The sequence below is a fragment of the Microtus pennsylvanicus genome, chromosome 11 (genome assembly GCF_037038515.1).
Source record: "Microtus pennsylvanicus isolate mMicPen1 chromosome 11, mMicPen1.hap1, whole genome shotgun sequence".
NCBI classification, from domain to species: Eukaryota; Metazoa; Chordata; class Mammalia; order Rodentia; family Cricetidae; genus Microtus; species Microtus pennsylvanicus.
The window spans coordinates 52,030,256-52,057,925 of NC_134589.1; the positions used below are offsets into that span (position 1 = coordinate 52,030,256).

Below are 27,670 nucleotides of genomic sequence, written 5' to 3' on the forward strand. Positions count from 1 at the left end.
AGAACTAAATGTCTCCAAAAGAATTGGTGTGGAGCCAGGGAGATGGCTCAGCAGGCACAGGCTAGGGCTAGGAAGCTTGACAAGTCGCTCGTGGGAGAGGAAGAGAGCCGACTTCTACAAATGATTCTTTCCACAGGCGCGCTGTGGTATGTTCACACACAATAAAAATGTAAAAACAAACAAAACCCGAAAGGGATGCCCTGGGATTCAAGGGTGGCTTGGGACTCGATGGAGAAGGAACACCTGAAGTACAGGAAGCCAGCAGGGCATGGAATTTAGGCTGGGGTCAAGGGATAAGGACATAGTTAAGCAGTGAGGTCTCAGATCCAAGGGATGACTGGTAGTGGTCTATGGTGAATAATCCCACAAACAGGAAAGAGCGTTAGGAATGAAGTGCGCAGGTTGTCAGGCAAACAGCCAGCTACGGCTCTGGGGCTCTGGGGGAGGGGAGGGTTCCTTTTCCCTTGGGCTCCCTGTCCGGGTGGTGACGTAACACTGACATCAAACGTGGATCACTGTGGCCGTGCAGTTGGTATCGTCTCTGCACTGGAGAGTGGGAAACACGCCCTTATTGGAGACTCCTTGAGACCATCAGCCGCCTCCTTATTTCTGAAAGGAGAATTTCCTAAAAGCTCATATTCCTTTTTGACCTCAAACTCCCCAGGATTTTTCAATTTCTGCCCCGCCACTAATCTGCTTTTCTCGAACAGACAGACGCGGTCGCGTGATCTGCGGCTCTCGGGTGGCAGCCATCCTTACTTCCAGAACAGGCCTTTAGCTTTCCAGCTGGAGATCCGAGGCCAGGGCTCCGTGCAGCTCTCCATTAGAGGACAGGAGGTGCCACCCCACCCCGGGAGGCCTTACGACAAGTCTCAGTTTCCAATCGCTGGGACTCGCCATCTTGTTTGTCTTGTGCATAATCCAGCGAAAAACTGAATATTCATAACCGAGGGCCGGCCCGTCCCTCCCTCCCTCCCCGGAACACACTCCGGAGGCCTCGACAGGCCCCGCCTTCATTGCCGACGCGACGAGCAAACCATTTCCCAGGTGTGTGGGGGGCGACATTAATGAGGCACTTCGGCTGCAAAGGAGCCTTTACTCCAAAGCCGAGTAAAGGTGGCCTTACTCTGTCCTCGATTCTGCGAGGCCTAAGCTTGAGTGCCCGGGAAATCGGCGGGGAGGGAGGCGACAGGATCGGAAAAATTCTCCTCCTCCTGTCACGTCAAAAGAACACCCAACCAGGGAGCCCGAGCCCGAGGGTCAACAACTCCGGCGCGCGCGCTCCGTGCGGGCCGGTGCGGGCGGCCCCGTAGCGCAAGGGAGGGCGGGAAAGGAAGGGGCGGGACACAGGGGCGAGTCTATAAAAGGCGTCATTCAGCCAGTTCTCTCCTCAGAAGCGCCGAGAGCGCGTCCGGGACGGTTGGAGAAGAAGGTGGCTCCCGGAAGGGGAGCGACAAACTGCTGTAACCTCTGCCGTTCAGGATCCCGGTTTCTTATTTATTCGTTACCCCTTTTCTTCTTTCTCCTTCCCAAAACCTCCTCCTCTCCTCCCTTCTTTTGTTTCCTTTTTGGGAGCCGACAACTCTCCGGAAAGGGAGAAAAGGCTTTCTTTCTGCCCTTCTCCTCCCCGCCTCTTCCCCTCCCCCTCCTTCCCCTCCCCCTGCTTTTTTCTCCCTACTCCGGGAGATCTTTCCCGGTGGCCGCCCGGACGGGGTCTGAGCGCTTAGGCGGCGGTGGCGCAGGCTTTTTGTAGCGAGATTTGCGCCTGCGCAACGCGACTGCCTCGCCATGCACGGGGGTGGCCCCCCCTCCGGGGACAGCGCATGCCCGCTGCGCACCATCAAGAGAGTGCAGTTCGGAGTCCTGAGTCCAGATGAGTTGGTAAGTTGTTCTGCCCTTCCCTTTCTCGTGCCTCCGGGTGATCCTGGTGGAAGGATGGGCCAATGACGCTGATGCCGTGTGGGGTCCAACCTTCAGGTTCCTAAAATTAAATTATGCCAGGATTTAAACAATTTAGTGCAATGTCTGTGATGGGTGTTTGGCTGGACAGAGAAAATTATTTCGTACTTTAGAATTGCCGCGTTTTAACGAGAAAAGAGTCCAGAATCGGGTAGTTGAAAGTATGGAGCCGGGCTGTGGTGGCTCACGCCTTTAATCCCAGCACTCAGGAGCAGAGGCAGGTGGATCTCTGTGAGTTCGAGGCCAGCCTGGTCTACCAGAGCTACAGAGAAACCCTATCTCGAAAAACAAAAAGAAAAAAAGAAAGTTTGGCTAGAAAGTGGATTCTCAAGTTGTTTTTCTTACCCCTTCCACAAATATTGAGCACTCTGGTCGGTGACAGTCCCCAGGCACTGGAACACACAGCTGAACATATGACAAGACAAGGACCCTATCTTCTAGAACATTTTCTGTGGGAAAACAACAGAAAAGACAAAATAAGAATTAAAAGAATGACCAAAAATAGTTAAGTGCCTAGAATAAAGTGAAACAAGGAAAAGTTCTGTAAAAAGCACTGAAATTGAATGGTGTCAGAAAAGGTGACATTACCACAGTAGTGAAGAGTGTTGGTCATTGAAGCCGTGGGTTCAGGGGGAAGGGCTTATTTTTAGGTAGAGGAAACAAATGTTATGGAACTGAGGGAGAAATAAAATTGTATCCTAGAGACTGAAAAGCCAGCGTTGGGGCAAGGGTTAGTGGATGAGAAGCGTGTTTCAAAGCATGCTGAAGAAGCTTGGGATATTTTTTAAAGTATGCTAGAGTCAGAATTTCTATTCCAGTAGGAAGCTATTGGATAATTATAAAAGAATGACAATGATTTTTGTCTAGATAACACGTACAGTAGTTGTGTACAGAGCTGATGGGAAGCGGATGAAGATAGACATAACCGTGTCCATAGAGGGACAGCTGCTTTTGCAGACGTGAGCTTCTTCCTGCTGAACAACTAACAGGAGAGAATAGAATTAAATGGTTGTGTTGGGGAAAGGGCTCAACTGTGACAGAACTAACAAAAACAAGAAAAAAAAAACCTGCATTGGCTCTTGGAACACCCAGACCACAGAGTAAATTCCAGGTCAATATTTAAGCAAAGTAATAAGACATCAAAAAAAAAATAGAGATTTTTAGGGGAGCTGCTACCAGAGAATGAACACTACATTAATAAGTAAAATAAAGGCAGATCTTATGGTGAGCTGATAAGCTAAGCGTTGTACATGAAAGAGAAAGGCAGATACGAGCCACTCTGTTTATCAGAGACTCTTAACAGAGCTTAAAAACAGACAAAACTGGGAAACAATTTGCAATGTGATGGGCAGGGTTTGATTTCTTCGTTTTTCCTGGGGCTTAGAGTCAGCCTTTCTTGTCATGCTAGGCCAGTGCTCTGACCATTTAGCTACATGTGTCCCCAGCTCTTGCTGTTGAGTCCGGGCCGCCTTGGCAAGGTGGTTCTCCTGCCTTAGCTTTCTGGGTACTCAGAGGATAGGCGTACACCACCATACCTGGTTTGGTAGGTTTTCCCCCACAATTAAAAAAAAAAATTTAGACTGGGTGAAAAAAATGTCTTGAGCAGTTAGGAGTGTTTGATTGTTGCTCTTGTAGGAGGACCCCAGTAGTGGCTCACAAGCGCTCGTAACTCTAGTTGTAGCGGATCTCATACCTTCTTCTAGCCTGTGGGAACTGTATGCACTTCATATGCAGGCAAAACGCTAATACAGATACAATTTTTTAAAAATAATTTTTGTTGTTATTTTCTTTTTTTAAGACAGGGTTTCTCTGTAGCTTTGGAACACATCCTGGTACTAGTTCTTGTAGTCCAGGCTGGCTTCGAACTCAGAGATCCACTTACCTCTGCCTCTCGAATGCTGGGATTAAAGATGTGTGCTTATCTTTACTGCCGTACCTACCCATTGACCACTGACCTGCAGAAGCCCTACCTCAGTCTTCCCGCAGTTGTTTTTTTTTTTTATTTATTATGTATACAATATTCTGCCTGTGTGTATGCCTGCAGGCCAGAAGAGGGCACCAGACCTCATTACAGATGGTTGTGAGCCAATATGTGGTTGCCGGGAATTGAACTCAGGACCTTTGGAAGAGCAGGCAACGCTCTTAACCACTGAGCCATCTCTCCAGCCCATTCCCGCAGTTGTTGAACAAGCTAGTGAGATCTTTTCATAATGTCCCTTTCCTTAATGGAGTTTTTTCAGGAGGATCCAGACTCCTAGTCTCACCTTTAGATTATGTCCTTGCTTGCTTCTCTATCTTCTTACCAGTCTCCTGGTAAATTAAATTTTTAGGAATATTTTTTAGATTTGTTTATGTTATGTGTATGATTGTTTGCCAGCATGCATACATGTACACCATTTGTGTACCTGGTGCCTGGGAAAGTCAGAGAGGACATTGGATCTCCGGGAACTGGAGCTATCATGTGGGTGCTGGGAACCAAACCTTGGTCCTCTGCAAGAGTAACAAGTGCTCTTAGCCACTCTGCCGTCTCTCTAGTCCCTTTCCTTTCCTTTTGTCACTTGACCTGCTTGACACTGCAAGCTTATTGCTTCAGGGCTGTTTAACCATTGTCTCTGCTGCTTGAAATAACGTTGTCCAGCCCTCTTACATGCCTTATTCTTCATGTCAGTATGTTCTGTGTTTCGATGTTTACCCTGACTATTTAAATAGCATCCTTCATTCTGTAACCCCTACACTGTTTTACTTTAATAGACTGTCACTCTTTTTTTTTTTTTCCGAGACAGGGTTTCTCTGTAGCTTTGGAGCCTGTCCTGGATCTAGCTCTTGTAGACCAGGCTGGTCTCGAACTCACAGAGATCCGCCTGCCTCTGCCTCCCTAGTGCTGGGATTAAAGGCATGCGCCACCACCGCCTGGCAAGACTGTCACTCTTGGAAGATTTTTTTTTTTAACTTTTTGTTCACTGTTGAATGCTGTTACCCAGCATTTTCAGTAGTTCCTGCTGCTGACTGGCATGTCATTAAAATTATCTGGGTAAAAAAGTGAATAGTTGTATAGATTACATTTCAAAGGATTATTTATTTTAACATTTGAAAATGACAATTGTAATTTAAATATTTCATATAAATATTTCATATAAGGGCTGGAGAGATGGCTCAGAGGTTAAGAGCATTGCCTGCTCTTCCAAAGGTCCTGAGTTCAAATCCCGGCAACCACATGGTGGCTCACAACCATCTGTAATGAGGTCTGGTGCCCTCTTCTGGCCTGCAGACATACACACAGACAGAATATTGTATACATAATAAATAAATAAATATTTAAAAAATATTTCATATAAATATTTACTAAAAGGAACCCTTCTTGAATAACTTAGGTCCTATCTTTATAATAGAGCAAGAGTATCCTAATAGGCTAAATCCAGTGTCCCTAAACTGCTGTCACATTTGAGATGCTGTAGCAAAGTCATAGGGCATAGGGAATTGTTCTGTCCTTGGAGAGAATAGGTGCTCTGTGAACTACTAATTGCACACGGTTCAGTTTCAACATTAGGTGGCGCTGGATCCCTTTGAATGACATCATATCTTTGTGAAGCCAAATTGTTTTTTGTTTGGTTTAGCTTTTTTGTTTGTAATTTTATTTAATTATATGTGCATATGTCAGCATAGGGCTGTGTGTTACTAGTGCAGATGCTCAGAGGTCAGAGGTGTCAGATCCCTGAACTGTATTCAAGTCTTTTGCCAAAAAAGAAAGAAAGAAAAAGACTTGTGTGTTTGTATATGCCGTGTTAATGTGGGATGCCTGGAGAGGCCAGAAATGGTGGTGGATGCTCTGCAGCTGGTCTTAGAAGTGGTTGTGCGCCAGCAGATGTAGGTGCTGAGAATCCAGCTCCAGTCATCTGGAGTCATATTTTATGGGTTTGGTTTTGTGTTTTCGAGACAGGGTTTCTCTGTGTAACAGTCCTGGCTGTCCTGCAACTTGGTTTGTAGACCAGGCTGGCCTCGAACTCTTAGAGAGCCTACCTGCCTCTGCCTCCTGAGTGCTGGGATTAGAGATGTGCTCCGCCATGCCTTGGCTCTCTAATATGTGTTCTTAAACACTGAGTCATCTCTCCAGCTCCAGTTTTTTTGTTTTTGAGACAGTGTTTGGATCTGAATGCTGGGAGTACAGGCATATGCCACTGTGCCTGTACCACAAAACTGCAATTTTAACAGGTACTAAGGACTAGCAGATTTGGAGCAAGAAATAAGGGTGGTGTTTGCTTATCTGATCCCAAGAATTGAGAAGTTCTAAGTATCTAAGAGTTGTGGTATGTAAGAAATTTTGGTTATTTAGGGAAAAATAAAATAAAACTATTCTTTGTTATTTTATTAGACAAAGTTTAGATTTCTTTCTTTAATGGATGGCTCTTTTTTGGTGGTATGATCAGGTATGTGAAAAAGTTACTTACCAGTAAGCAAGATACGCCCTCCTGTTTATTTTTCCTTTGGAGACTTGGTCTCACAATGTGGTCCTGGCTGATCTAGAACTCATTACATAACCAATAACCCAGGCTTGCCTCACACTTTCGTCTTCCTGAACACTACGATAACAAGGAATGAGCCATTATGCCTGGCCTTTTACCTCTTTTTAAAAGATATAGCACTTGGGGCTGCGGAGATGACTCAGATGATAAGAACTTGGGTTTCAGTTCCGAATAACCATAAAAACCAGGAATAGAAGGTGTGCAGGTCTCGTGAGTTCAAGGGGAACCAGGGCTACTTAGGTACTTTTTTTTTTTTGAGGGCCTGTCTCAAAAAAAAAAAGTGATTATCATTGATTTATCATAGTAAGGGAGAGTGGGATGATGTGTTTAGGACTAGAGAATGCTGGGTTTTATTTCTGCTGACTACTTGAAACTGAAGGCTTGGGTAAATAGCTTCATGCAGTATAAAGTTTCTAGTATCTAAGAGATAAGAATTCGTTCCTAGGAGGTCAGTGATTAGTATTAAAGAAACAAGTTTTGTCTATATCTCAGTGTTAACACTCAATGAAGCTTTTATTAAATTGAGCTTTATACCTCTAGGATATGGTGGACCAACGCTTGACTAATTTGAAAGTCTGATCTTCATTGTGCGAGAGGGTACTCAAGACTGTGTTGACCACCATAGCTACTTAAAGACCTTAGCTTCTGAGCTCCCCTAGATCTCTCACTAAATTGGCTCCATCTTTCTTGGGACTTGAGCTCTTCGTTTCTGTTCTGCCAGCCTGTACAATATCTGGTTGTCCTTGCATACATCCAGACTTCCACCTGGATATGGAAGTGTTCAGGCAATTTAGGCCCTTGGGGAGGAGGAGCAAGTAGCATACACAGGGATTAAAGAGGGGACTCAGTCTCCAAGAGCCTCATTCCTCCTTAGGAGCTGACTTTAAGAGTTCGCAAACATATCTTGACAGCACACCTAGGCAGGTGCAGAGAGGTTTTGCCCGGGCCTCAGATAATCATTGGTCTGATTTCAGCTTGGGAGAAGAAAAAGACATTATTTTGGGTTTGGACACCCCATTTACCTCTTGAAGCATCTTACATCTCTTTTTTATGTTACCTCCTGTGGATGTCACAGTGAGATATGTGACAGACACAGAGATGTCTGGGATTCAAGTGCTAGCTAGAGGCAGGTGGACTGGGCTTGGTGATGCGTGTGTAATCTTAGTTTTTGGAAGAAAGAAGGGAGGATCTTGAGTTTGAGGCTAGCATGAGCTACATAGCAATAGAGCCAAGACTTATACTCTGTTAGGAACACGTGCCAACTCACCCTTTCCACCCCTCGTGCACACACAGTGGCTGGACATGCTTTGGGGGTATGGGACTCAAGTTTAGTATTTCAGAGTTTTAGCTATGCTGACATTACCATTTCTTTCTTTCTTTATTATATATACAGTGTTCTGCCTGCATGTATGCCTGCAGGTCAGAAGAGGGCACCAGATCTCATTATGGATGGTTGTGAGCCACAATGTGGTTGCTAGGAATTGAACTCAGGATCTCTGGAGCCAGTGCTCTTAACCTCTGAGCCCCTGACATTCCCATTTCATACTGGGTTAAAGAAGTGGTATGGGATTTTCTTAGGCTTTAGTGCATAACTCTGTAGCTCTGCAAACTAGGACTCGTACTTAGTTGGTGCTGGCTTTTCTTTTGTGCAGAAACGGATGTCTGTGACAGAGGGTGGCATCAAATACCCAGAGACAACCGAGGGAGGTCGCCCCAAGCTTGGGGGACTCATGGATCCACGGCAGGGAGTTATTGAGCGAACTGGCCGTTGCCAAACATGTGCAGGTAAGTGCTGGGTCAGAGGGATCCACAATGGGACAGTTTTAGATCCTTAAAGCCAGGAATGGGTCACTACCTAAAAGTCTAGTCTCTTGAGGTCATTGGGAACTTTTAAGAAAGTGCTCGGTATGTTTTTCCATAGGTAACATGACTGAGTGTCCTGGCCACTTTGGCCACATCGAACTGGCCAAGCCTGTGTTTCATGTGGGTTTCCTGGTGAAGACAATGAAGGTTTTACGCTGTGTCTGCTTCTTCTGCTCCAAACTGCTCGTGGATTCTGTGAGTAGGGCATGATCCCTAGTCTAGGAGGGCAGTTGCTAGCTGGGGCAGGGGGCAGCTCCAATTGACCCTGCTCTATTCTTTCCCCAGAACAACCCAAAGATTAAGGACATCCTGGCCAAATCTAAGGGGCAGCCCAAGAAACGGCTTACACACGTCTATGACCTTTGCAAGGGCAAAAACATCTGTGAAGGTGGAGAAGAAATGGACAACAAGTTTGGTGTGGAGCAGCCTGAGGGGGATGAGGATCTGACCAAAGAGAAGGTGACAGGGACTGGCTAAGACCGGGGAAGCTGTTGTGAGAGAAAGACACTTGCTGTAGAGTCACATGGAGGGCTTTTTATTGGGGGAAAAAGGGAGAGGGGAGACCGGCCTCTGGGGATGGGAGCAGCAGAAGAGAAGAGAGGCAGAGAGAGTGAGAGACACAGAAGGTGGGCAAGCCCACCTTTTGAAAGGGAACATAGTGAATGTGCACAGGAGGTGCTCTTAGTGGCTGCAGCTGAGGGCATATCCTGTCAGGACCCTAAGGGCAGGCCAGTACAGATGTCTGAATAGTAGCAAAAGTAGCTGTAGAAAACGGGGTGAAATGACACAGAACTATGGGGTGTACTGGCCTAGTGTGGCAGGAGTGACCCAGTCCTAGGTTCTGATGGATCTTCTTTGGAAGGGCCATGGTGGCTGCGGGCGGTACCAGCCACGGATCCGGCGCTCTGGCCTGGAGCTGTATGCTGAGTGGAAACATGTTAATGAAGACTCTCAGGAGAAGAAGATCTTGCTGAGTCCAGAGCGAGTCCACGAAATCTTCAAGCGCATCTCAGACGAGGAGTGTTTTGTTCTGGGCATGGAGCCTCGCTACGCCCGGCCTGAGTGGATGATTGTCACGGTGTTGCCTGTGCCTCCTCTCTCCGTGCGTCCTGCTGTGGTGATGCAGGGTTCTGCCCGCAACCAGGTCAGCTGTTCTTAGGACTGCATCATGGGTGCATGGCTAGGTCTCTGGGGAAGGAACATGTGACTAGAAGATGGTTTCAGATACACCAGTGGCATAGCATGTATATGTAAAGGGCCAGGTGGACCAATCTAAGTTTGAAAATATTTTGCCACTTGATAGCTGTGTGACCTTTAAAGTTGCCCTTTCATGAGTGCTCAGGGTATTGTAGGGGGAGTCACGCTGTGTATCTGGCACGTGTGTGCTGAGCACCCAGGTAGTGGTAGCCTGACTGATGATGCTGATTTTTTGCTTCAGGATGATCTGACTCACAAACTGGCTGACATCGTGAAGATCAATAATCAGCTGCGGCGAAATGAGCAGAATGGCGCTGCTGCCCATGTCATCGCAGAGGATGTGAAGCTCCTCCAGTTCCATGTGGCCACCATGGTGGACAATGAATTGCCCGGCTTACCCCGTGTGCGTCTACACACTCTTGCCCAATGGATTGGAGCCAGGGTGGGGGCCAGGATGAATAAATATACTCGAGGAGAACCCAGTACTGATTGCCTGGGTATCCCTTCCTGTGTTTTCTTATAGGCCATGCAGAAGTCTGGCCGTCCCCTCAAGTCCTTGAAGCAACGGTTGAAGGGCAAGGAAGGACGGGTTCGAGGGAATCTAATGGGCAAACGAGTGGACTTCTCAGCCCGTACTGTCATCACTCCTGACCCTAACCTATCCATTGACCAAGTTGGTGTGCCCCGCTCCATTGCTGCCAACATGACCTTTGCAGAGATTGTCACTCCCTTCAACATTGACAGGTGTGCTTTAGTCTATTAACCTTGCTAAGGTGGTGGGGCACATGTTCTCAGAAGTGTGCCTTCCTCTTCTGGAAGAGACAGCTTGGAGTGAGGAGGGGTGTTGAAGTTTGTGTTTGGCATCCACTTGTGGTTTGGGGATGAAGGCGGGAATGGGAGCTTTTTGGAAAGTATTTTGTTCATTTCATACTTCTTTTCTTCTTAGACTTCAGGAATTAGTACGCAGGGGAAACAGCCAGTATCCAGGAGCAAAGTACATCATTCGAGACAACGGTGATCGAATTGACTTGCGTTTCCATCCTAAACCCAGTGACCTGCACCTGCAGACTGGCTATAAGGCATGTAATAGGCTATGACCCTTCATTAATCACCAGGGCCGGAAGCCTCCTATACAATGGGAACTGGTTTAGATCTAAGCTTGTTGAGTAGTGGTTGTTTTAGGGAGATGGGAGTGCTTTGGGTTTTGGTTTTGGGTTTTTTGGTTTTGTTTTTTTTTTTAAATATTTATTTATTATGTATACAACATTCTGCCTCGATGTATGCCTGCACGCCGGAGGAGGGCACCAGATCTCAGTACAGGTGGTTGCTGGGAATTGAACTCAGGATCTCTGGAAGAGCAGCCAGTGCTCTTAACCTCTGAGCCATCTCTCCAGCCCTTTTTTTGAGACAGGTTTTCACCATATACCCCAGGCTAACCTGGACTTCAATTTTTTGTGTTTGTTTTGGGTGGGTTTTTTTGTTTTTGTTTTGGGGGGGGAGGGGGTGTTGTTCTGTGTTTTTGTTGTTGTTGTTGTTGTTGTTTGTTTTTGTTTTTTGGTTTGGTTTGGTTTTCTCAAGACAAGGTTTCTCTGTATAGCCCTATCTGTCCTGGAATACTCTCTATAGACCAGGCTGCTTGGATCTGTCTGCCTCTGCCTCCCCAGTGCTGGGATTAAAGGAGTGTACCCCCACTGCCAGGTAGCTGACAGACTCAAATTCATGTTGCTCCTGCCTTAGGCTCCTTAATGCTGGTGTGTGCCACTACTGATACTGGGTGCCTTTTGTTTTAAAGGGGTGTGCTGCCAGCCATTGACATCCCTAGTAAGCTGATGTTGGACCAGAGCTGTACAAAAGGGGTGTTTGATATGTTTTCAATGAAATACAACATACTATCATCTCTCTTCCAGTCTATGAGAGACTTTAGGTCCACTGTCCCTTCATTCTAGTGTACCTCCTTCCTGAGCCCTGTTCTGTACCCGCCCCTCCAGGTGGAGCGGCACATGTGTGACGGGGACATCGTTATCTTCAATCGTCAGCCAACTTTGCACAAAATGTCCATGATGGGGCATCGGGTCCGCATCCTCCCTTGGTCTACTTTTCGCTTGAATCTTAGGTCAGTTCTATACCTGAGGGGAATCAGACTAAGATGGGAACAGGCCAGGCAATTCTATCAATTGTCACTGAAGACATAGTCCCAACTCGGAGTTCCTTCTCTCTTGGCTACAGTGTGACAACGCCATACAATGCAGACTTCGATGGGGATGAGATGAATTTGCACCTGCCACAGTCTCTGGAGACACGGGCAGAGATCCAGGAGTTGGCCATGGTGCCTCGAATGATTGTCACCCCCCAGAGCAATCGACCTGTCATGGGTATTGTGCAAGACACGCTCACAGCAGTACGCAAATTCACGAAGAGAGATGTCTTCCTGGAGCGGGTATGTGATCCAAATGGAAACTTTGGCCGGCAAAAGGGTTAAAGGGTCTTAAAGTATGAAAGAGCCAGGGAAGGAGAGCTATAGTGGTTCTTTTGTTTTGTTGGGGGTTTTTTTGGTTTTGGTTTTGGTTTTTTTTTTTGTTTTGTTTTGTTTGGTTTTTCAAGACAGGATTTCTCTGTAGCTTTGGAGCCAGTCCTGGAGCAAGCTCTTGTAGACCAGGCTGGCCTTGAACTCACAAAAAGCTGCGGAGAAACCCTGTCTCGAAAATCCAAAAAAAGAAAAAAAAAATAAAGATAAGGAAAGGAAAAGTATATCCTTGTTAAACTTTTTTTTTTTTTTTTTTTTTTTTGGTTTTTCGAGACAGGGTTTCTCTGTGGTTTTGGAGCCTGTCCTGGAACTAGCTCTTGTAGACCAGGCTGGTCTCGAACTCACAGAGATCCGCCTGCCTCTGCCTCCCGAGTGCTGGGATTAAAGGTGTGCACCACCACCGCCCGGCCTTGTTAAACTTTTATCACTTTATTTTTGCCTTTACTTATTTCCTAATAAGTAAAAGAAAAGATCTTATTATTGCTATAATTTTTTTTAAACTAAAAATTTGGAAGATTAGCCAGGCACTGGTGGCACTCGCCTTTAATCCCAGTACTTGGGGAGACAGAGGCAGGCGGATCTCTGTGAGTTTGAGGCCAGCCTGATCTACAAAGCAAGTTCTAGGACAGCCAGAGATACACAGAGAAACCTTGTCTCAAAAAATTGAAGAAAAAAAAATTGGAAGACACTTCTAGCATCATTTTGCTTCTAAAATCTGGCTTTCCTTGTTGGATAGAAAGCTTCCCAAATATTCCTGAGAGAAGGAAACTTAAGATCTGACTTTCTCCTTCCCCCTTTTCTTTCTTTTCTTGCTGTTTACCTCATAGGGTGAAGTGATGAACCTTTTAATGTTCCTGTCCACGTGGGATGGGAAGGTCCCACAGCCAGCTATCCTCAAACCCCGGCCCCTGTGGACAGGCAAGCAGATCTTCTCACTCATCATACCTGGTCACATCAATTGCATCCGTACCCACAGCACTCATCCTGATGATGAAGACAGTGGCCCTTACAAGCACATCTCTCCTGGAGACACCAAAGTAAGGCCTGGCTCCTGGGTATATGGATAAAAGATTTGGACTTGGGAATGAGAACAAAATTTTGAGTGTACTCTTATCCACAGGTGGTGGTGGAGAATGGAGAGCTTATCATGGGCATCCTTTGTAAGAAGTCTCTGGGCACCTCAGCAGGCTCTCTGGTTCACATCTCCTACCTAGAGATGGGTCATGACATCACTCGCCTCTTCTACTCCAACATTCAGACTGTCATCAACAACTGGCTCCTCATCGAGGGCAAGTGCTTCCAAATCAGATATGGAACTCCTTTCCCTCTTATTGTTTATCATTCCTTTGTTTACACTCTCTTCCCAGGATGCCTTAAAGTCCAAAATGATTGATTGTTGCTAATGCTTTTCTTTCTCCCTAGGTCATACCATTGGCATTGGAGACTCCATTGCTGATTCCAAGACTTACCAGGACATCCAGAACACTATTAAGAAGGCTAAACAAGATGTAATAGAGGTGAGAAGGAGGCTGGGCAGAGAAGAGCGTCTTAGGGAATTTGAACTTAACATCCACAAGAGCAAAATGGATATGAGTTTAGAGGAAAGGGGAATAGAGACTCATGTGTCAATGAAAACACTGTCCCTAGGTCATTGAGAAGGCTCACAACAATGAACTGGAACCCACCCCAGGAAACACATTACGTCAAACATTTGAGAATCAAGTGAATCGCATTCTCAATGATGCTCGAGATAAAACTGGCTCCTCTGCACAGAAATCCCTGTCTGAATACAACAACTTCAAGTCCATGGTGGTGTCTGGAGCTAAAGGTTCCAAGATCAACATCTCCCAGGTAAGAATTTTTTTGAGATATGAGGACTGTGCCAGAGTCTGGAGGGGGAGAGGGCAGCTGTGTCTATGTTTTGGTGTGGGGAAAGATGGAAAAATAGTAGGGATCCCCCTACCACCACTGCAATGTTGGGTCTTGAAACAAGGTCCAATTACATATGAATGGTCTGTTTTTCTTTTTTTCTAAGCACATGTTCTTGCTGTGTACCCCATGTTGAATTTGCAATTAGTAACCTGCCTCCTCTGAGTTCTAGGATTATAGGCATGTGCCTCTATTCCTGGCCTTTTTTTTTTTGTCTGTGGCGGGGGGAGGGGGGCTTTCAAGACGGTTCTCTGTAGCTTTGGAGCCTGTCCTGGAACTAGCTCTTGTAGACCAGGCTGGTCTTGAACTCACAGAGATCCGCCTGCCTCTGCCTCCTGAGTGCTAGGATTAAAGATGTGCGTCACCACCACCTGGCTTTATTCTTAAGGCAAGGGAAAGTTTTATGCAGCCTCTTTTTCTGTTTCCTAGGTCATTGCTGTTGTGGGGCAGCAAAACGTGGAGGGCAAACGGATCCCGTTTGGATTTAAGCATCGGACTCTTCCTCACTTTATCAAGGATGATTATGGTCCCGAGAGTCGAGGTTTTGTAGAGAACTCATACTTGGCTGGTCTCACACCCACTGAGTTCTTCTTCCATGCCATGGGAGGACGAGAAGGTCTCATCGACACAGCCGTTAAGACCGCTGAGACTGGTAAGGCCTTTTCTGAGTGCATGTGCAGATGGGGTGGGGATTCTTGGGCTATAGGTTTCTGTTCCCCAAGGTGAATTTTGTCCTCTAGATCTTTGAGCTCTGTCACCTTTTTGCTTGCCTCAGGTCTTTATCTTGACTCCCTTTCCCAGGATATATTCAGCGAAGGCTGATAAAATCCATGGAGTCGGTGATGGTGAAATATGATGCAACTGTGCGGAACTCCATCAACCAAGTGGTTCAGCTGCGCTATGGAGAAGACGGCCTCGCAGGCGAGAGCGTTGAGTTCCAGAATCTGGCTACACTTAAACCTTCTAACAAAGCTTTTGAGAAGAAGTAAGGAGGCAGCACACAGATGGTTCCCACCCCTGGGCCATAGTGCCTGTGTTAAATTAGTCGTCTTAGAGAAGTGACCTAATGCATCTGCAGCGGGCTTTACTATCAGAACACCATTTCTCCATCCATTAGAAATAGTTGCTGCACGGGAAGAGAGTGGATCCAGAGGTGGATTTGAGATCGGCCCCTATTTTAGTAATAGTAAAAGTGTGGCTCCCATCAGCTGGCCTGGGGTCTGGGTCTTACACAAGATCCTTGCCTCCAAAGCCCTGTTCCTCCCAAGTCATCTGTGCACATTGGAAAAACTCACACTATACCTTATGGGGGTGAGAACACAAAGCCCATGTGTCCCCTAATTTCACCCCCTTGTCACCTTCAGGTTCCGTTTTGATTATACCAATGAGAGAGCCCTGCGGCGAACTCTACAGGAGGATCTGGTAAAGGATGTGCTAAGCAATGCACACATACAGAATGAACTGGAACGGGAATTTGAGCGGATGCGTGAGGATCGGGAAGTTCTCAGGGTCATCTTCCCAACTGGTGACAGCAAGGTACCCGCAGATGAGAAGTGCTAGACTAGAGAGGTCCTACTGTGCACAGTGTAGTGTTGACAGTCCTACTTCAATCCCTGCTCCCTCAGGTGGTCCTGCCCTGTAACCTCCTGCGTATGATCTGGAATGCTCAGAAAATCTTCCACATCAACCCTCGCCTTCCTTCTGACCTGCACCCCATCAAAGTGGTAGAGGGTAAGTAGTGCCAGTTTGATGTTTCCAGGCTAGACTGGAGGGTGAGAGTCTGCTATGGCCTGCTCTGACAATCTCTTTGCCTCATTGGGCCCCAGGAGTCAAGGAATTGAGCAAAAAGTTGGTCATCGTGAACGGGGATGACCCACTAAGTCGGCAGGCGCAGGAGAATGCCACGTTGCTCTTCAACATCCACCTAAGATCCACACTCTGCTCTAGACGCATGGCTGAGGAGTTCCGGCTAAGTGGAGAGGCCTTTGATTGGCTGCTTGGGGAGATAGAGTCCAAGTTCAACCAAGCCATTGTGAGTGTTGATGTTTCTCTTCAGCCTTGAGTTTTATTCCTTTTTCTTATTGGTTTCTCTGGTTCCCAGCAATCGCCCATTTCTCTCCACATTGCTTGATATCTTTGCAAGGCTGCTATGCACAGCTATGCCATTGTATCACAGCAACATTAAAAGGAACAGGGATTGGCAGTCCCATGTGAAAGAAACTGAGCTTCATCTGAAGTGACCACCAAGCAGTGCTTATTCAGAAAATTAGTGTCATGACTAGGATATGAAATTAGAACAGTCTTTATTTTCCTACAGTGTCTACTACTGTATGAGAATTCTAATTCAGATAAATATAGGAAATAAAAGAAGTTAGTAGAAAAGAAATTGTAGGCACTGGACCATGTTTTCACTGTCTTTGAGGATTTTAGAGAATAATGGAAGGATGGAAAGGCATTATAATGGAACTGGATAGAGGTGGCTCAGCAGTTAAGAGCATATGTTGCTCCTGAGGGGAACTAGGTTCAATTCTCAACATGTGCTCACAACTGTCTGGTTCTTTATAGGCACCGGGCAAAAAAATAGTGCAAAGACATACACATAAGCAAAATACCCATATACATTTTAAAAGTAATAATGGATGGGTGTGGTGACACATGCCTTTAGTCCCAGCACTTGGGAGGCAGAGACAGATCTCTTGAGTTTGAGGCCAGCCTAGTCTACAGAAAAAGTTCCAGGACAGCCAGAGCTACACAGAGAAACCCTGTCTCATAATAATAATGATAATGATAATAATGGGAACTGGAAAGATGGCTCAGTTGTTTAAAGCACTTGTTATTCTTGCATAGGATGTGGATTTAATTTACCTACATGGTAACCAAAAAAATCTGAAATTCTACTTCCAGGCATCCATTGTCCTCTTCTGACCCTTGTGGGTACCAGCCACACATATGTGCAAGTAAAAGTTAAAAGGAAACATAACTGACATACTTCTGGATCTAAGATGAATCTAGGGTCGACACATTAGTTAATGCATTAGAGGGGCTGGAAAGGTGGTTAAGAGCACTGGCTATTCTTGCAGAGGATCTGGGTTCAATTCCCAGCTCACAAGTACCTGTAACCTGCAGAGGATCTGACATTCTCTCACATGCCGGTAAAGTACCAGTGCGCATTTTTTAAAAAAAAAAAGTGCATTAGAGCCAGGTGGTGGTGCACACCTTTAATCCCAAAACTCGGGAGGTAGAGGTAGGTAGATCTGAGTTTGAGGCCAATCTGGTTTACATTAGCAAGTTCCAGCATAGCCAGGACTTCACAGAGAAACCCTGTCTCGAAAAACCAAATTATAATAATAGGAAATACATCACCATTGAAAGAGTAACTTAAATGGAAAGACAACCCCTAAAATTCAGATGTTATTAAATGTCTCTAATCTCCAAACTATCTATAGACTTTGCACAGTCCTTACAAAATTGCAGTGGGCTTTTAAGGCACAAATTTACAAGTTGATCCTAATGAAATCCATATGGAAATACAAATGACTCAGAATAAGCAAATTCATCTTTGAAAGATCAAACAGAACTAATATATAATAGCTCAACAGGTAATGGTACTTGCCACCAAGCCTGAGAACCTGTGTCTGTCTCCATAACCTCCATGAGCCCCCGTGACGTAAGGTGAGCATTGACTTTGGAGACAGGTTACAAGAGCTGTCTGGAACTAGCTCTTGTAGACCAGGCTGGCCTTGAACTCAAAGAGATCCGCCTGCCTTTGCTTCCCCGAGTGCTGGGATTAAAGGTGTGCGCCACCCAACCTGGCAAGCATTAACTTATCTGACCTCCACATGTGTGCCATGACATGCATGAACTTACACATACACACATATAGGCCTCGTGGAGGTTGTAGACGTGGGCTGGAGAGATGGCTCAGTGGTTTAGAACAATGGCTACTTTTCCAAAGGACCTGAGTTCAATCCTAGTACCTACATGATGGTTCATAATTGTAACTGCAGTCGAGGATCTAACTGCTGGCCTCTGTGGGCACCAGCATATACACGCTACACAGCACACATGCAGGCGAAACACCCACAGACATAAAACAAAAATTTCTTTAGAAAGAAAGAATGCATTTATTTGGTATGTCAATAGTATCTATTTTTCTTTAATGAAACTAGGAAGCAGTTTATGCAACATTTCCCAGAGTGAGGGCACTGACAGGTTATAAAGTGAAGCCTTCGTAAAGGAAGTAATCAAGGAAGGCTAAGTTTTAAGTGTCCTTTCCTTGCTACACTCATCTCCCCAGGTTTCTCTGTAGTTAACAAATAGGCTCACCCTGACTGCATCCCACTGCTTGCACAGTAAGCTTTGTCTGATGCCAACTTTTCCATAGGCCCATCCTGGAGAAATGGTGGGAGCTCTGGCTGCACAGTCCCTGGGAGAACCTGCCACTCAGATGACTCTGAACACTTTTCACTATGCTGGTGTGTCTGCCAAGAATGTGACTCTGGGTGTTCCTCGACTTAAGGAGCTCATCAATATTTCCAAGAAGCCAAAGACCCCTTCGCTCACTGTCTTCCTATTAGGCCAGTCTGCTCGAGATGCCGAGCGGGCCAAGGTAGGAATCGGGATAATGGACTGCCTGGCAAGAAGAGGTTGAATCAAAAATGCTTTTATTTGAGGATTTCACTAGGCCTTTTGAGCTACCCCTGTGTCATGTCATGAATCACTATCTCTTCCTAGGACATTCTATGCCGCTTGGAACATACAACATTAAGAAAAGTGACTGCCAACACAGCCATCTATTATGACCCCAACCCCCAGAGCACAGTGGTGGCAGAGGATCAGGAGTGGGTGAATGTATACTATGAGATGCCTGACTTTGATGTGGCCCGAATATCCCCCTGGCTGCTGCGGGTGGAGCTGGACCGAAAGCACATGACTGACCGGAAGCTCACTATGGAGCAGATAGCTGAAAAAATCAATGCAGGTAAGGCTGGGTAGGCAGCCCACACAGGTGTCCCACTTAGGTTTCTACCTTCATGGTGACGTGAGCTCCGAGAGTCATCTACCCACTTGTAAACACCTCTGCTTTCCAACGGGCCTTTTCCAGGATCCTTAACTCTGGCAGGTCCTTTCTGTACTTGTTTCTCTTTCCAGGGTGTTTTGGGTTTGGTTTGGGTGTGTGCATTTGCATGTGAGTGCAATGTACATGCATTTTTTGAGGGGCACACTTGGATATCTGAAGGGCAAAGGTTGATATTGGGTGTGACTTCTATATCACTCTCCACCAAATATAAATGTGTGGGGGGTGTGTGTGTCTTGAGATAAGCTCTCTGGCTAAACCTGGAACCCTCTGTTTTATCTGGGCTGGATTGGATGACTGATGAGTCTCTAGGATTCCCCTCCCCCTCCCTAGCATTGCACTTGGCCTTTACATGGGTACTGGAGCTCTCCACACCCAGGTCCTAATGATTGCCAAGCAAGTGCTGCTTTTACCCCTAAGATGTCTCATTGACCCCCGATCCCTTTCCTGTTTGTACAGAAGTGTTTGAGAAGTCTCCATGAGGAGGAATAACCCAAGAGTTCCTTCTGAGCGAAAAACTGCACATGAAATGAAACTAGGGAGCAGTTAAATAGGTTTTCTCTCATGGTACATTACTGTTCCCACCAGGTTTTGGTGATGATTTGAATTGCATCTTCAATGATGATAACGCAGAGAAGTTGGTCCTTCGTATCCGCATTATGAACAGTGATGAAAACAAGATGCAGGAGGTAAGTGGGGAGCCAAGGGGAAAAGATGATGCATCCTAGAGAATCGTTCAGTTCTATGTCATTAATCATTAAGATGTGAGAGCATTGAAGGTCCAGTCACACCTACCTGATACAGTGTAGGAAACAGCTGATTAATAATGATTTTCAAGACTTTTGACAATAACAAAATCCTTAAAGTGAAATCACAGCATCCAAATAGACAGCAGAATACATTGAGAAGGGTGCTCATCTCTTTGCCACTTGGCTCTCCTCCCAGAGCTCCTACAGCTTGTCCAAAGCAGCAGAGACTTCAGCCTTGGGAGCCAATCGGATAATAAGAATTATTGTGTTCTTGGGAAATGGTATACAGTAGGCATAAGGATCCATGTTTGACGTGTGACTCCGGAGAGGTGGTGCTGGTCTGGAAATAGCTACATGGCTCATAGATTACAGATTCCCTTGAGCTTTACAGTAGTGGGGGTGGGGGTGGGGGGTGGGGGTGGGGGTGGTGGTGGTGGTGGTGGTGGTGGTGGTGGTGGTGGTGGTGGTGGTGGTGGTGGTGGTGGTGGTGGTGGTGGAGGAGGATTGGAGTCAGGTTCTGGCTGTGTAGCCCAGGTAAATGATGGCCCTCCCTCCTTGAGCCCCAGAGGGAGTGCTGTGATTACAAGTGTGTGCCATCCACAGTTTGGATAGCATTATTTTGGAGAGTTGTGGCTGGGTAGATAAAGGAGGATAAATTTAAATTGTAAGTTGTATCTCAGCATTAGAGAGGACCAAACAGTCACAGTCAGTCCTCTTACCCGGAGCCGTCGTGCTTTAGTGCTGCTCTGATCTCTTCTGTAAGGGGTGTGGTCATTGTTTTTCAGGGCTCTGTGTAGCTTTGGAGCCTGGCCTGGAACTCGCTCCGTAGACAAGGTTCGCCTCTGCTTCCCTAGCGCTGGGGTTAAAGGCGTGTGCCACCACATCCAGCCCTAGTACTCCATCTTTTTGTTTCTTAAATTTATTTATGTATTTGTTTTGTTTTGTTTTTTATTTTTTCAAGACAGGGTTTCTCCGTAGACTTTTTGGTTCCTGTCCTGGAACTAGCTCTTTTAGACCAGGCTGGCCTCGAACTCACAGAGGTCCGCCTGCCTTTGCCTCCCGAGTGCTGGGATTAAAGGCGTGCGCCACCACCGCCCAGCCTATGTATTTGGTTTTGTTGTTGTTGTTGTTGTTAGGCTTTTTTTTTGTTTTTCCCTGAGACAGAGTCTCTACGTGTAGCCCTGGCCGTCCTGGAGTTCATTGTGTAGACCAGGTTAGTTAGCCTCAAATTCATAGAGATCCATCTGCTTCCTGAGTGTGAATTTTAAAAGTGCTGTCACCACACCCAGCTAATTTTTTGTTAATTTTGGGGGTGTGGAGGTGTTTCTATATGTGTATATCATCACAGCTGTGCCTTGTGCCCTTGGAGGTCTGAAGAAGCTGTTGGATCACCTGGCACTAGAGTTACAGGTCATTGTGAGTCACCGTGTGGGTGCTGGGAACCAAATCCTCTAAAAGGGCAATAAATGCTCTTAAACACGGAGCCATCTCTCCAGCCATTCCAGGATTCCTTAATGTTAAGTCATATCTCTGTTCTTAAACTTGTAATTGTCTGCCTTCATCTGCCAGTTACTAGGATTATAGATAAGCTTTGTAATGCCTGGCTGCATGACATGAAGAACTTACTATTGGCTTAGAAAAATTATGAAAGTAATAGCATATCTTGATAGATTATACAATATGTTCATTAAATGAGGTCATTTTGGGGCTGGAGAGATGACTTGGTTAAGAGCACTGGCTGCTCTTCAGAGGACCTGGATTCAGTTCCCAACACATGGTGGCTCACGATTGTCTTTAACTCCAGTTTCAAGGGATTTGATGCCCTCTTCTGGCCTATATGGGCACTACATACATATAATATGTAGACATATATGCAGGCAAATACCTATACACATAAAAATTACTTGTCAAGCCTGGTGGTGGCTGGTGGCGGTACACACCTTTAATTCCAACACTCTGAAGCCAGAGGCTGGCGAATCTATCAAGTTCAAGGCCAGCCTGGTCTATAGGCAAGTACCAGGACAGCCAAGACTGTACAGAGAAATCCTGTGGAGCAGGGGAGATACTGTTACTCTTACAGAGCACCCAGTGTCTATTCCCAGAGCCCACAGAGTGGGTCCCAATCAGTAACAAGTTCCAGGGTGTCGGTGCCTTCTGAGGTCCAAGGGCACCAGGCAGGTGTATTTATTGTACATAGACATACTGGTAGACGAACACTCGTAAACATAAAGCAAATATATACATTTTCTTGAAAGTTATTTTAAAAAGCTAAGAGTCTTAGTAGAGCCAAGGAAGCAGGTTTTTTTGGAAGGCTGTAGTTTGGGGAGGGAGCAGGGAAGAAATCAAAGGTGCTGGGTCCTGACCTCACTCTTATTGCAGGAAGAAGAGGTGGTGGATAAGATGGATGATGATGTTTTCCTGCGGTGTATTGAGTCCAACATGCTGACAGATATGACCCTGCAGGGGATCGAGCAGATTAGCAAGGTGAGCATTCGAGACCCCTCTGCCCGCCTCCACTCCCCTCTACCCCATGGCCAGCTGCCTCGTCCTTGTCTCCCTCCTGACCTGACTGGGGCTCACTTTGTTCCTCCAGGTGTACATGCACTTACCTCAGACTGACAACAAGAAGAAGATCATTATCACAGAAGATGGAGAGTTCAAGGCCCTGCAAGAATGGATCTTGGAGACTGATGGTGTGAGCTTGATGCGGGTGCTGAGCGAGAAGGATGTGGACCCTGTGCGCACCACGTCCAATGATATCGTGGAGATCTTCACGGTAAGCCCACGGCACCATACCTCTAGTCTCTCTAGGGTTCCCCACTCATGGTTTCCATGCTTAGATGGTCTGTCTGAATCAGTTTTTGAGTTTAAGATTGGCTGAGCCCTGTTATCCTCCTGACCGTCTGGGCAGTGACAGAATCAGGGAGATGAACAGAACCAACTTAATCTTGACTTTTCCTTCAACTATGTGGCAGGTGCTGGGTATTGAGGCTGTGCGGAAGGCTCTAGAGCGGGAACTGTACCATGTCATCTCCTTTGATGGTTCCTATGTCAATTATCGGCATTTGGCTCTCTTGTGTGACACCATGACCTGTCGCGGCCACTTGATGGCCATCACTCGTCACGGAGTCAACCGCCAGGACACTGGACCGCTCATGAAATGCTCCTTTGAGGAAACGGTAATGGCAGCCTTACCAAGGAGATGCACATGCATGTGTGTGCGTCCCCTGCCCCCCCCCGCGCCCACACACACACTGGTTTCCAGAGGCAGGACTTCACTGTGTCACCCTGCCTAGCCTTAAACTCTCTGTCATGCTCCTCCCTCAACCTTCTGAGGGCTTGGCTGACAAAACAGGCATGAGGCACTTGCCTCGCTGCCATGACAGTGTCATTTTATCACTGTGTGTGTGATGCGGTCTCACCGTGGAACCCTGACTGGAACTCACTGCATAGACCAGGCTGGCTTTGAACTTAGATCCCTCTGCCTCTGCTTCCCAAGTGCTAGGATTAAATGTATGAGCCATCATGCCTAGCTTAGTAAAGGCAATTTCTTAGAGCAGGTGCAGTGGTTTTGGGCACTGCCCTTCACTCTGGTGATGATTGAATCGCTGTGGCTGCTGTATGTAGAGGGACTGATGTGTCTCTTGTTGTTCAGGTGGACGTGCTTATGGAAGCAGCTGCCCATGGGGAGAGTGACCCCATGAAGGGAGTCTCTGAGAACATCATGCTAGGCCAGCTTGCTCCAGCTGGCACTGGGTGTTTTGACCTCCTGCTTGATGCTGAGAAGTGCAAATACGGCATGGAGATCCCAACCAATATCCCTGGCCTGGGGGCTGCCGGACGTGAGTCCCGGGGCTTTGGCTGCTGGACCTGGCTGGGTCTGTGGAGGATAAGGGAGGGTTCCATTAGCCCCAGAGTGCTGTTCCTAATGAATTACTCTTGGCTTCTTGCAGCTACTGGAATGTTCTTTGGCTCTGCACCCAGTCCAATGGGAGGAATATCTCCTGCAATGACACCCTGGAACCAGGGTGCAACCCCAGCCTATGGTGCCTGGTCTCCAAGTGTTGGTGAGTAGCCTAGTTCAGGAAGAGAACCATTGGGTTCAAGAGGCTGTGGGGGCTGGGGAAAGGTGTGTGATTGAGCTACAGCTGATTTCACCTGCTCTCCTTCCAGGGAGTGGGATGACCCCGGGAGCAGCTGGCTTCTCTCCCAGTGCTGCATCTGATGCCAGTGGCTTCAGCCCAGGTTACTCTCCTGCATGGTCTCCCACACCAGGCTCTCCAGGCTCCCCTGGACCCTCAAGCCCATACATCCCCTCCCCAGGTGAGTTGCTACGCTCATTTCTTCTTCATTCCTTCCTTCTATGCCAGGCTCTCCATCACTTACCTTCCTTTTTGTCTGTTTCCTACAGGTGGTGCTATGTCTCCCAGCTACTCACCAACATCACCTGCGTATGAGCCACGCTCCCCTGGGGGCTATACACCCCAGAGCCCCTCATATTCCCCTACTTCACCTTCCTACTCCCCAACCTCTCCATCTTATTCTCCTACCAGTCCCAACTATAGCCCTACTTCTCCTAGCTACTCCCCAACCTCTCCTAGCTACTCGCCAACCTCTCCTAGCTACTCCCCAACCTCTCCTAGCTACTCCCCAACCTCTCCTAGTTACTCCCCAACATCTCCAAGCTATTCACCAACATCTCCCAGTTACTCGCCAACTTCACCAAGCTATTCCCCAACATCTCCAAGCTATTCACCAACATCTCCCAGCTACTCGCCAACTTCACCAAGCTATTCTCCCACCTCACCCAGTTACTCACCAACATCTCCAAGCTATTCTCCTACATCTCCAAGCTACTCACCAACTTCTCCAAGTTACTCGCCCACCAGCCCTAACTATTCTCCAACTAGTCCCAATTATACCCCTACGTCACCCAGCTACAGCCCAACGTCACCTAGCTACTCACCTACTAGTCCAAACTACACACCGACCAGCCCTAACTACAGCCCAACCTCTCCAAGCTATTCCCCAACTTCACCCAGTTACTCCCCCACCTCACCAAGCTACTCTCCCTCCAGCCCACGGTACACACCACAGTCTCCAACCTACACACCAAGCTCTCCCAGCTACAGCCCCAGCTCTCCCAGCTACAGCCCCACTTCACCCAAGTATACCCCAACTAGTCCTTCCTACAGTCCCAGCTCTCCAGAGTATACCCCAACCTCTCCCAAATACTCACCTACAAGCCCTAAATATTCACCTACTTCTCCCAAGTATTCTCCTACCAGCCCTACTTACTCACCTACCACCCCAAAATACTCGCCAACCTCTCCCACTTACTCACCGACCTCTCCAGTCTACACCCCAACCTCCCCCAAGTACTCACCTACTAGCCCCACCTACTCACCCACTTCCCCCAAGTACTCGCCCACCAGTCCCACCTACTCGCCCACCTCTCCCAAGGGCTCCACTTACTCGCCCACTTCCCCTGGCTACTCGCCCACTAGCCCCACCTATAGCCTCACCAGCCCAGCCATCAGCCCAGATGACAGTGATGAGGAAAACTGAGCGTGAGCAGGGCACAGCGGCAGCAGGTTAGGGTCAACTCAGTGGCCTACAAAGTCACTTCCTTCAAGTTGTGACCCTTACCTGGTTCCCTTGTACATAACTCCTTGTGACAGAACCCTCTGGAAGTTATGGATCCCACTTTTGATGGGGCTTTTCCATCTGTTCTTCACTCACCTGTCTTGGGACTCACTGACAGCTACAGGGTTTGTTACCCCACTTCTTCCATGCCTGACTTCACAGTGAAGGTCTTTGCTTGTCTGTGACATGATTGGGATTAAAGGCATTTTAACATCCTGCTTTGGGTCATACAAATGATCTGGAAGAACAAAGCTTAAACTGCCTTTTGTCTGTTATTTTTTTGAAATTTAAATAAAGTTTACTAATTTTGACCAAAAGTCTGTATGTGTACTGCTTATTTTTGGGCTCAGAAAGGGGAGACTTTCCGAGACCCTTCAGTCTGCTTGGAAAAGCACAAAAAAGGCTGATGCAGGAGCAAAAATAAGTCTCCTAAATTCTGCTGTCAAGAGGCATGCTTTGTTTGTTTTCTCTCAAGACAGGGTATCTCTGGGTAGTGCTGGCTGTCCTGGAACTTGATCTGTAGATCAGACTAGCCTTGAACTCAGAGATTTGCCTGCCTCCAGAGTGCTGGGCTTACAAGTGTCCACCACCACCTCCTGATGAATGGTAGAGTGCTGGGCTTACAAGTGTCCACCACCACCTCCTGATGAATGGTAGAGTGCTGGGCTTACAAGTGTCCACCACCACCTCCTGATGAATGGTAGAGTGCTGGGCTTACAAGTGTCCACCACCACCTCCTGATGAATGGTAGAGTGCTGGGCTTACAAGTGTCCACCACCGCCTCCTGATGAATGGTAGAGTGCTGGGCTTACAAGTGTCCACCACCGCCTGATGAATGGTAGGGGTTTGGGCTGGGGTGTTTTTGTTTTTTAGTTTTTCGAGACGGGGTTTCCCTGTAGCTTTGGAGCCTGTCCTGGAACTAGCTTTTGTAGACCAGGCTGGCCTCAAACTTGCAGAGATTCTCCTGCCTCTGTCTCTAGTGCTGGGATTAAAGGTTTGCCCCACCACCACCCGGCAGAATCTAAACAGTTGGGCCGGAGAGATGGCTTGGGTTGTCAGCACTGGTAGCTCTTCTGAGGACCTCAGTTCAGCTTCCAGCACCTATACAGTAGCTCACAACTATCTGTGACTCCAGTCCCAGGGCTCTGACACCCTCATCTGGCCTTGAAGAGTGCCAGACGTGCACGTGGTACACAGATGAACGTGCCTGCAAAACATCATGCATGTAAAAATTAAATTAGCATTTCAAAATTTAAAAAATTAGAACTTTGATCAAGTTATTGAGTGTACCTAATTTGCTCAGAGATACAGGAAGATTTGATTTTATAAAGCTGGCCATGGTTTACCTACATAATTCCAGCATTTTGGAGGCCAGACAGTAGGATTGCCACTACTTTGAGCCTAGCTATGATTACACTGTAAAGTCGGCCAAGTTGGGCTAGGGTGGGACTCTCAATAAATGTAAATAGATAAATAATGTTAGGAAACTTTTAGGTAAGTTTCTACTTTGCCCTCAAACTTGGAATCTTCTTGCTTAGGGCTCTCAAGTGGCAGAATTATAAGTGTGTCAATATTATTACTGATTGTGAGCCTAAACTTTAATGACTGAACCATCTCCAGCCCAATTATTACTATTACATTTTATTTAGGTATGTGTGTGCTATGGTGCCAGTGGAGTTCAAAAGACAACTCATGGGAGTTGGTTCTCTCCCAGGGTTCCAGGCTTCAACCTCATAGCAGATGCCATTATCCCCTGAGCCATCTTGCTGCCTGCCCCCTTTAAAAATAATTTACAGCTGGGCCTGGTGGCACAAGCCTTTAATCCCAGTGCTAAGGACACAAAGGCAGGCGGATCCTCTAAATCTGCAGACGGCCTGATCTAAAATAAATAGGCTTTCCTCTTGGCCATTCTCCTGCACAGGAGATAGCCAGAATAGCACAGTCCTGGGGTCCCACTTCTACAAGAATTGGCAGCAGGTGTGGACACTTGGTTTAACCAGCCAGCAGGCAAGATCCGCAGAAGCAAGGTACGGCAGGCAAAAGCCTATCCACATTTCCCTTTGCCCCACTGGGATTCCAGCAGGCCCATAGTGAGGTGCCCTAGAGTGAGCTGGCAGGTGGGTCAGCCTAGAAGAACTCGATGTGGCTGGGTCTCTGGACCCACGGAGACAAAACAAATCCAATGCTCAGTGCCTGTAGGAATAAC

The 27,670-nt window shown here is 47.0% G+C and overlaps 1 protein-coding gene across 1 annotated transcript; it reads left to right on the forward strand.

The window, feature by feature from the left end:
* Positions 1-1,394: 1,394 nt before the first annotated feature.
* On the forward strand, positions 1,395-25,781 carry Polr2a (RNA polymerase II subunit A). The gene is made up of 29 exons (XM_075991994.1): positions 1,395-1,881; positions 8,132-8,264; positions 8,401-8,537; positions 8,628-8,801; positions 9,205-9,486; positions 9,781-9,942; positions 10,063-10,283; positions 10,486-10,618; positions 11,528-11,652; positions 11,766-11,976; positions 12,891-13,100; positions 13,184-13,352; positions 13,486-13,580; positions 13,711-13,914; positions 14,422-14,644; positions 14,794-14,977; positions 15,357-15,528; positions 15,618-15,723; positions 15,819-16,024; positions 18,377-18,601; positions 18,727-18,973; positions 19,658-19,758; positions 22,198-22,302; positions 22,412-22,594; positions 22,794-22,997; positions 23,474-23,660; positions 23,772-23,885; positions 23,992-24,141; positions 24,230-25,781. Exons 1-29 carry the CDS (start codon positions 1,789-1,791, stop codon positions 25,384-25,386), a joined length of 5,913 nt encoding a protein of 1,970 aa, XP_075848109.1. The 5' UTR covers positions 1,395-1,788; the 3' UTR covers positions 25,387-25,781.
* The last annotated feature ends 1,889 nt before the right edge of the window (positions 25,782-27,670 follow it).

Excerpts from the sequence above, each read along its gene's own strand:
- Polr2a (XM_075991994.1), top strand. The coding sequence starts at position 1,789 with ATGCACGGGGGTGGCCCCCCCTCCGGGGACAGCGCATGCCCGCTGCGC. Across the intron at positions 13,101-13,183 it reads TCTCTCCTGGAGACACCAAA|GTGGTGGTGGAGAATGGAGA; the intron begins GTAAGGCCTGGC and ends TCTTATCCACAG. Across the intron at positions 13,353-13,485 it reads CAACTGGCTCCTCATCGAGG|GTCATACCATTGGCATTGGA; the intron begins GCAAGTGCTTCC and ends CTTTCTCCCTAG.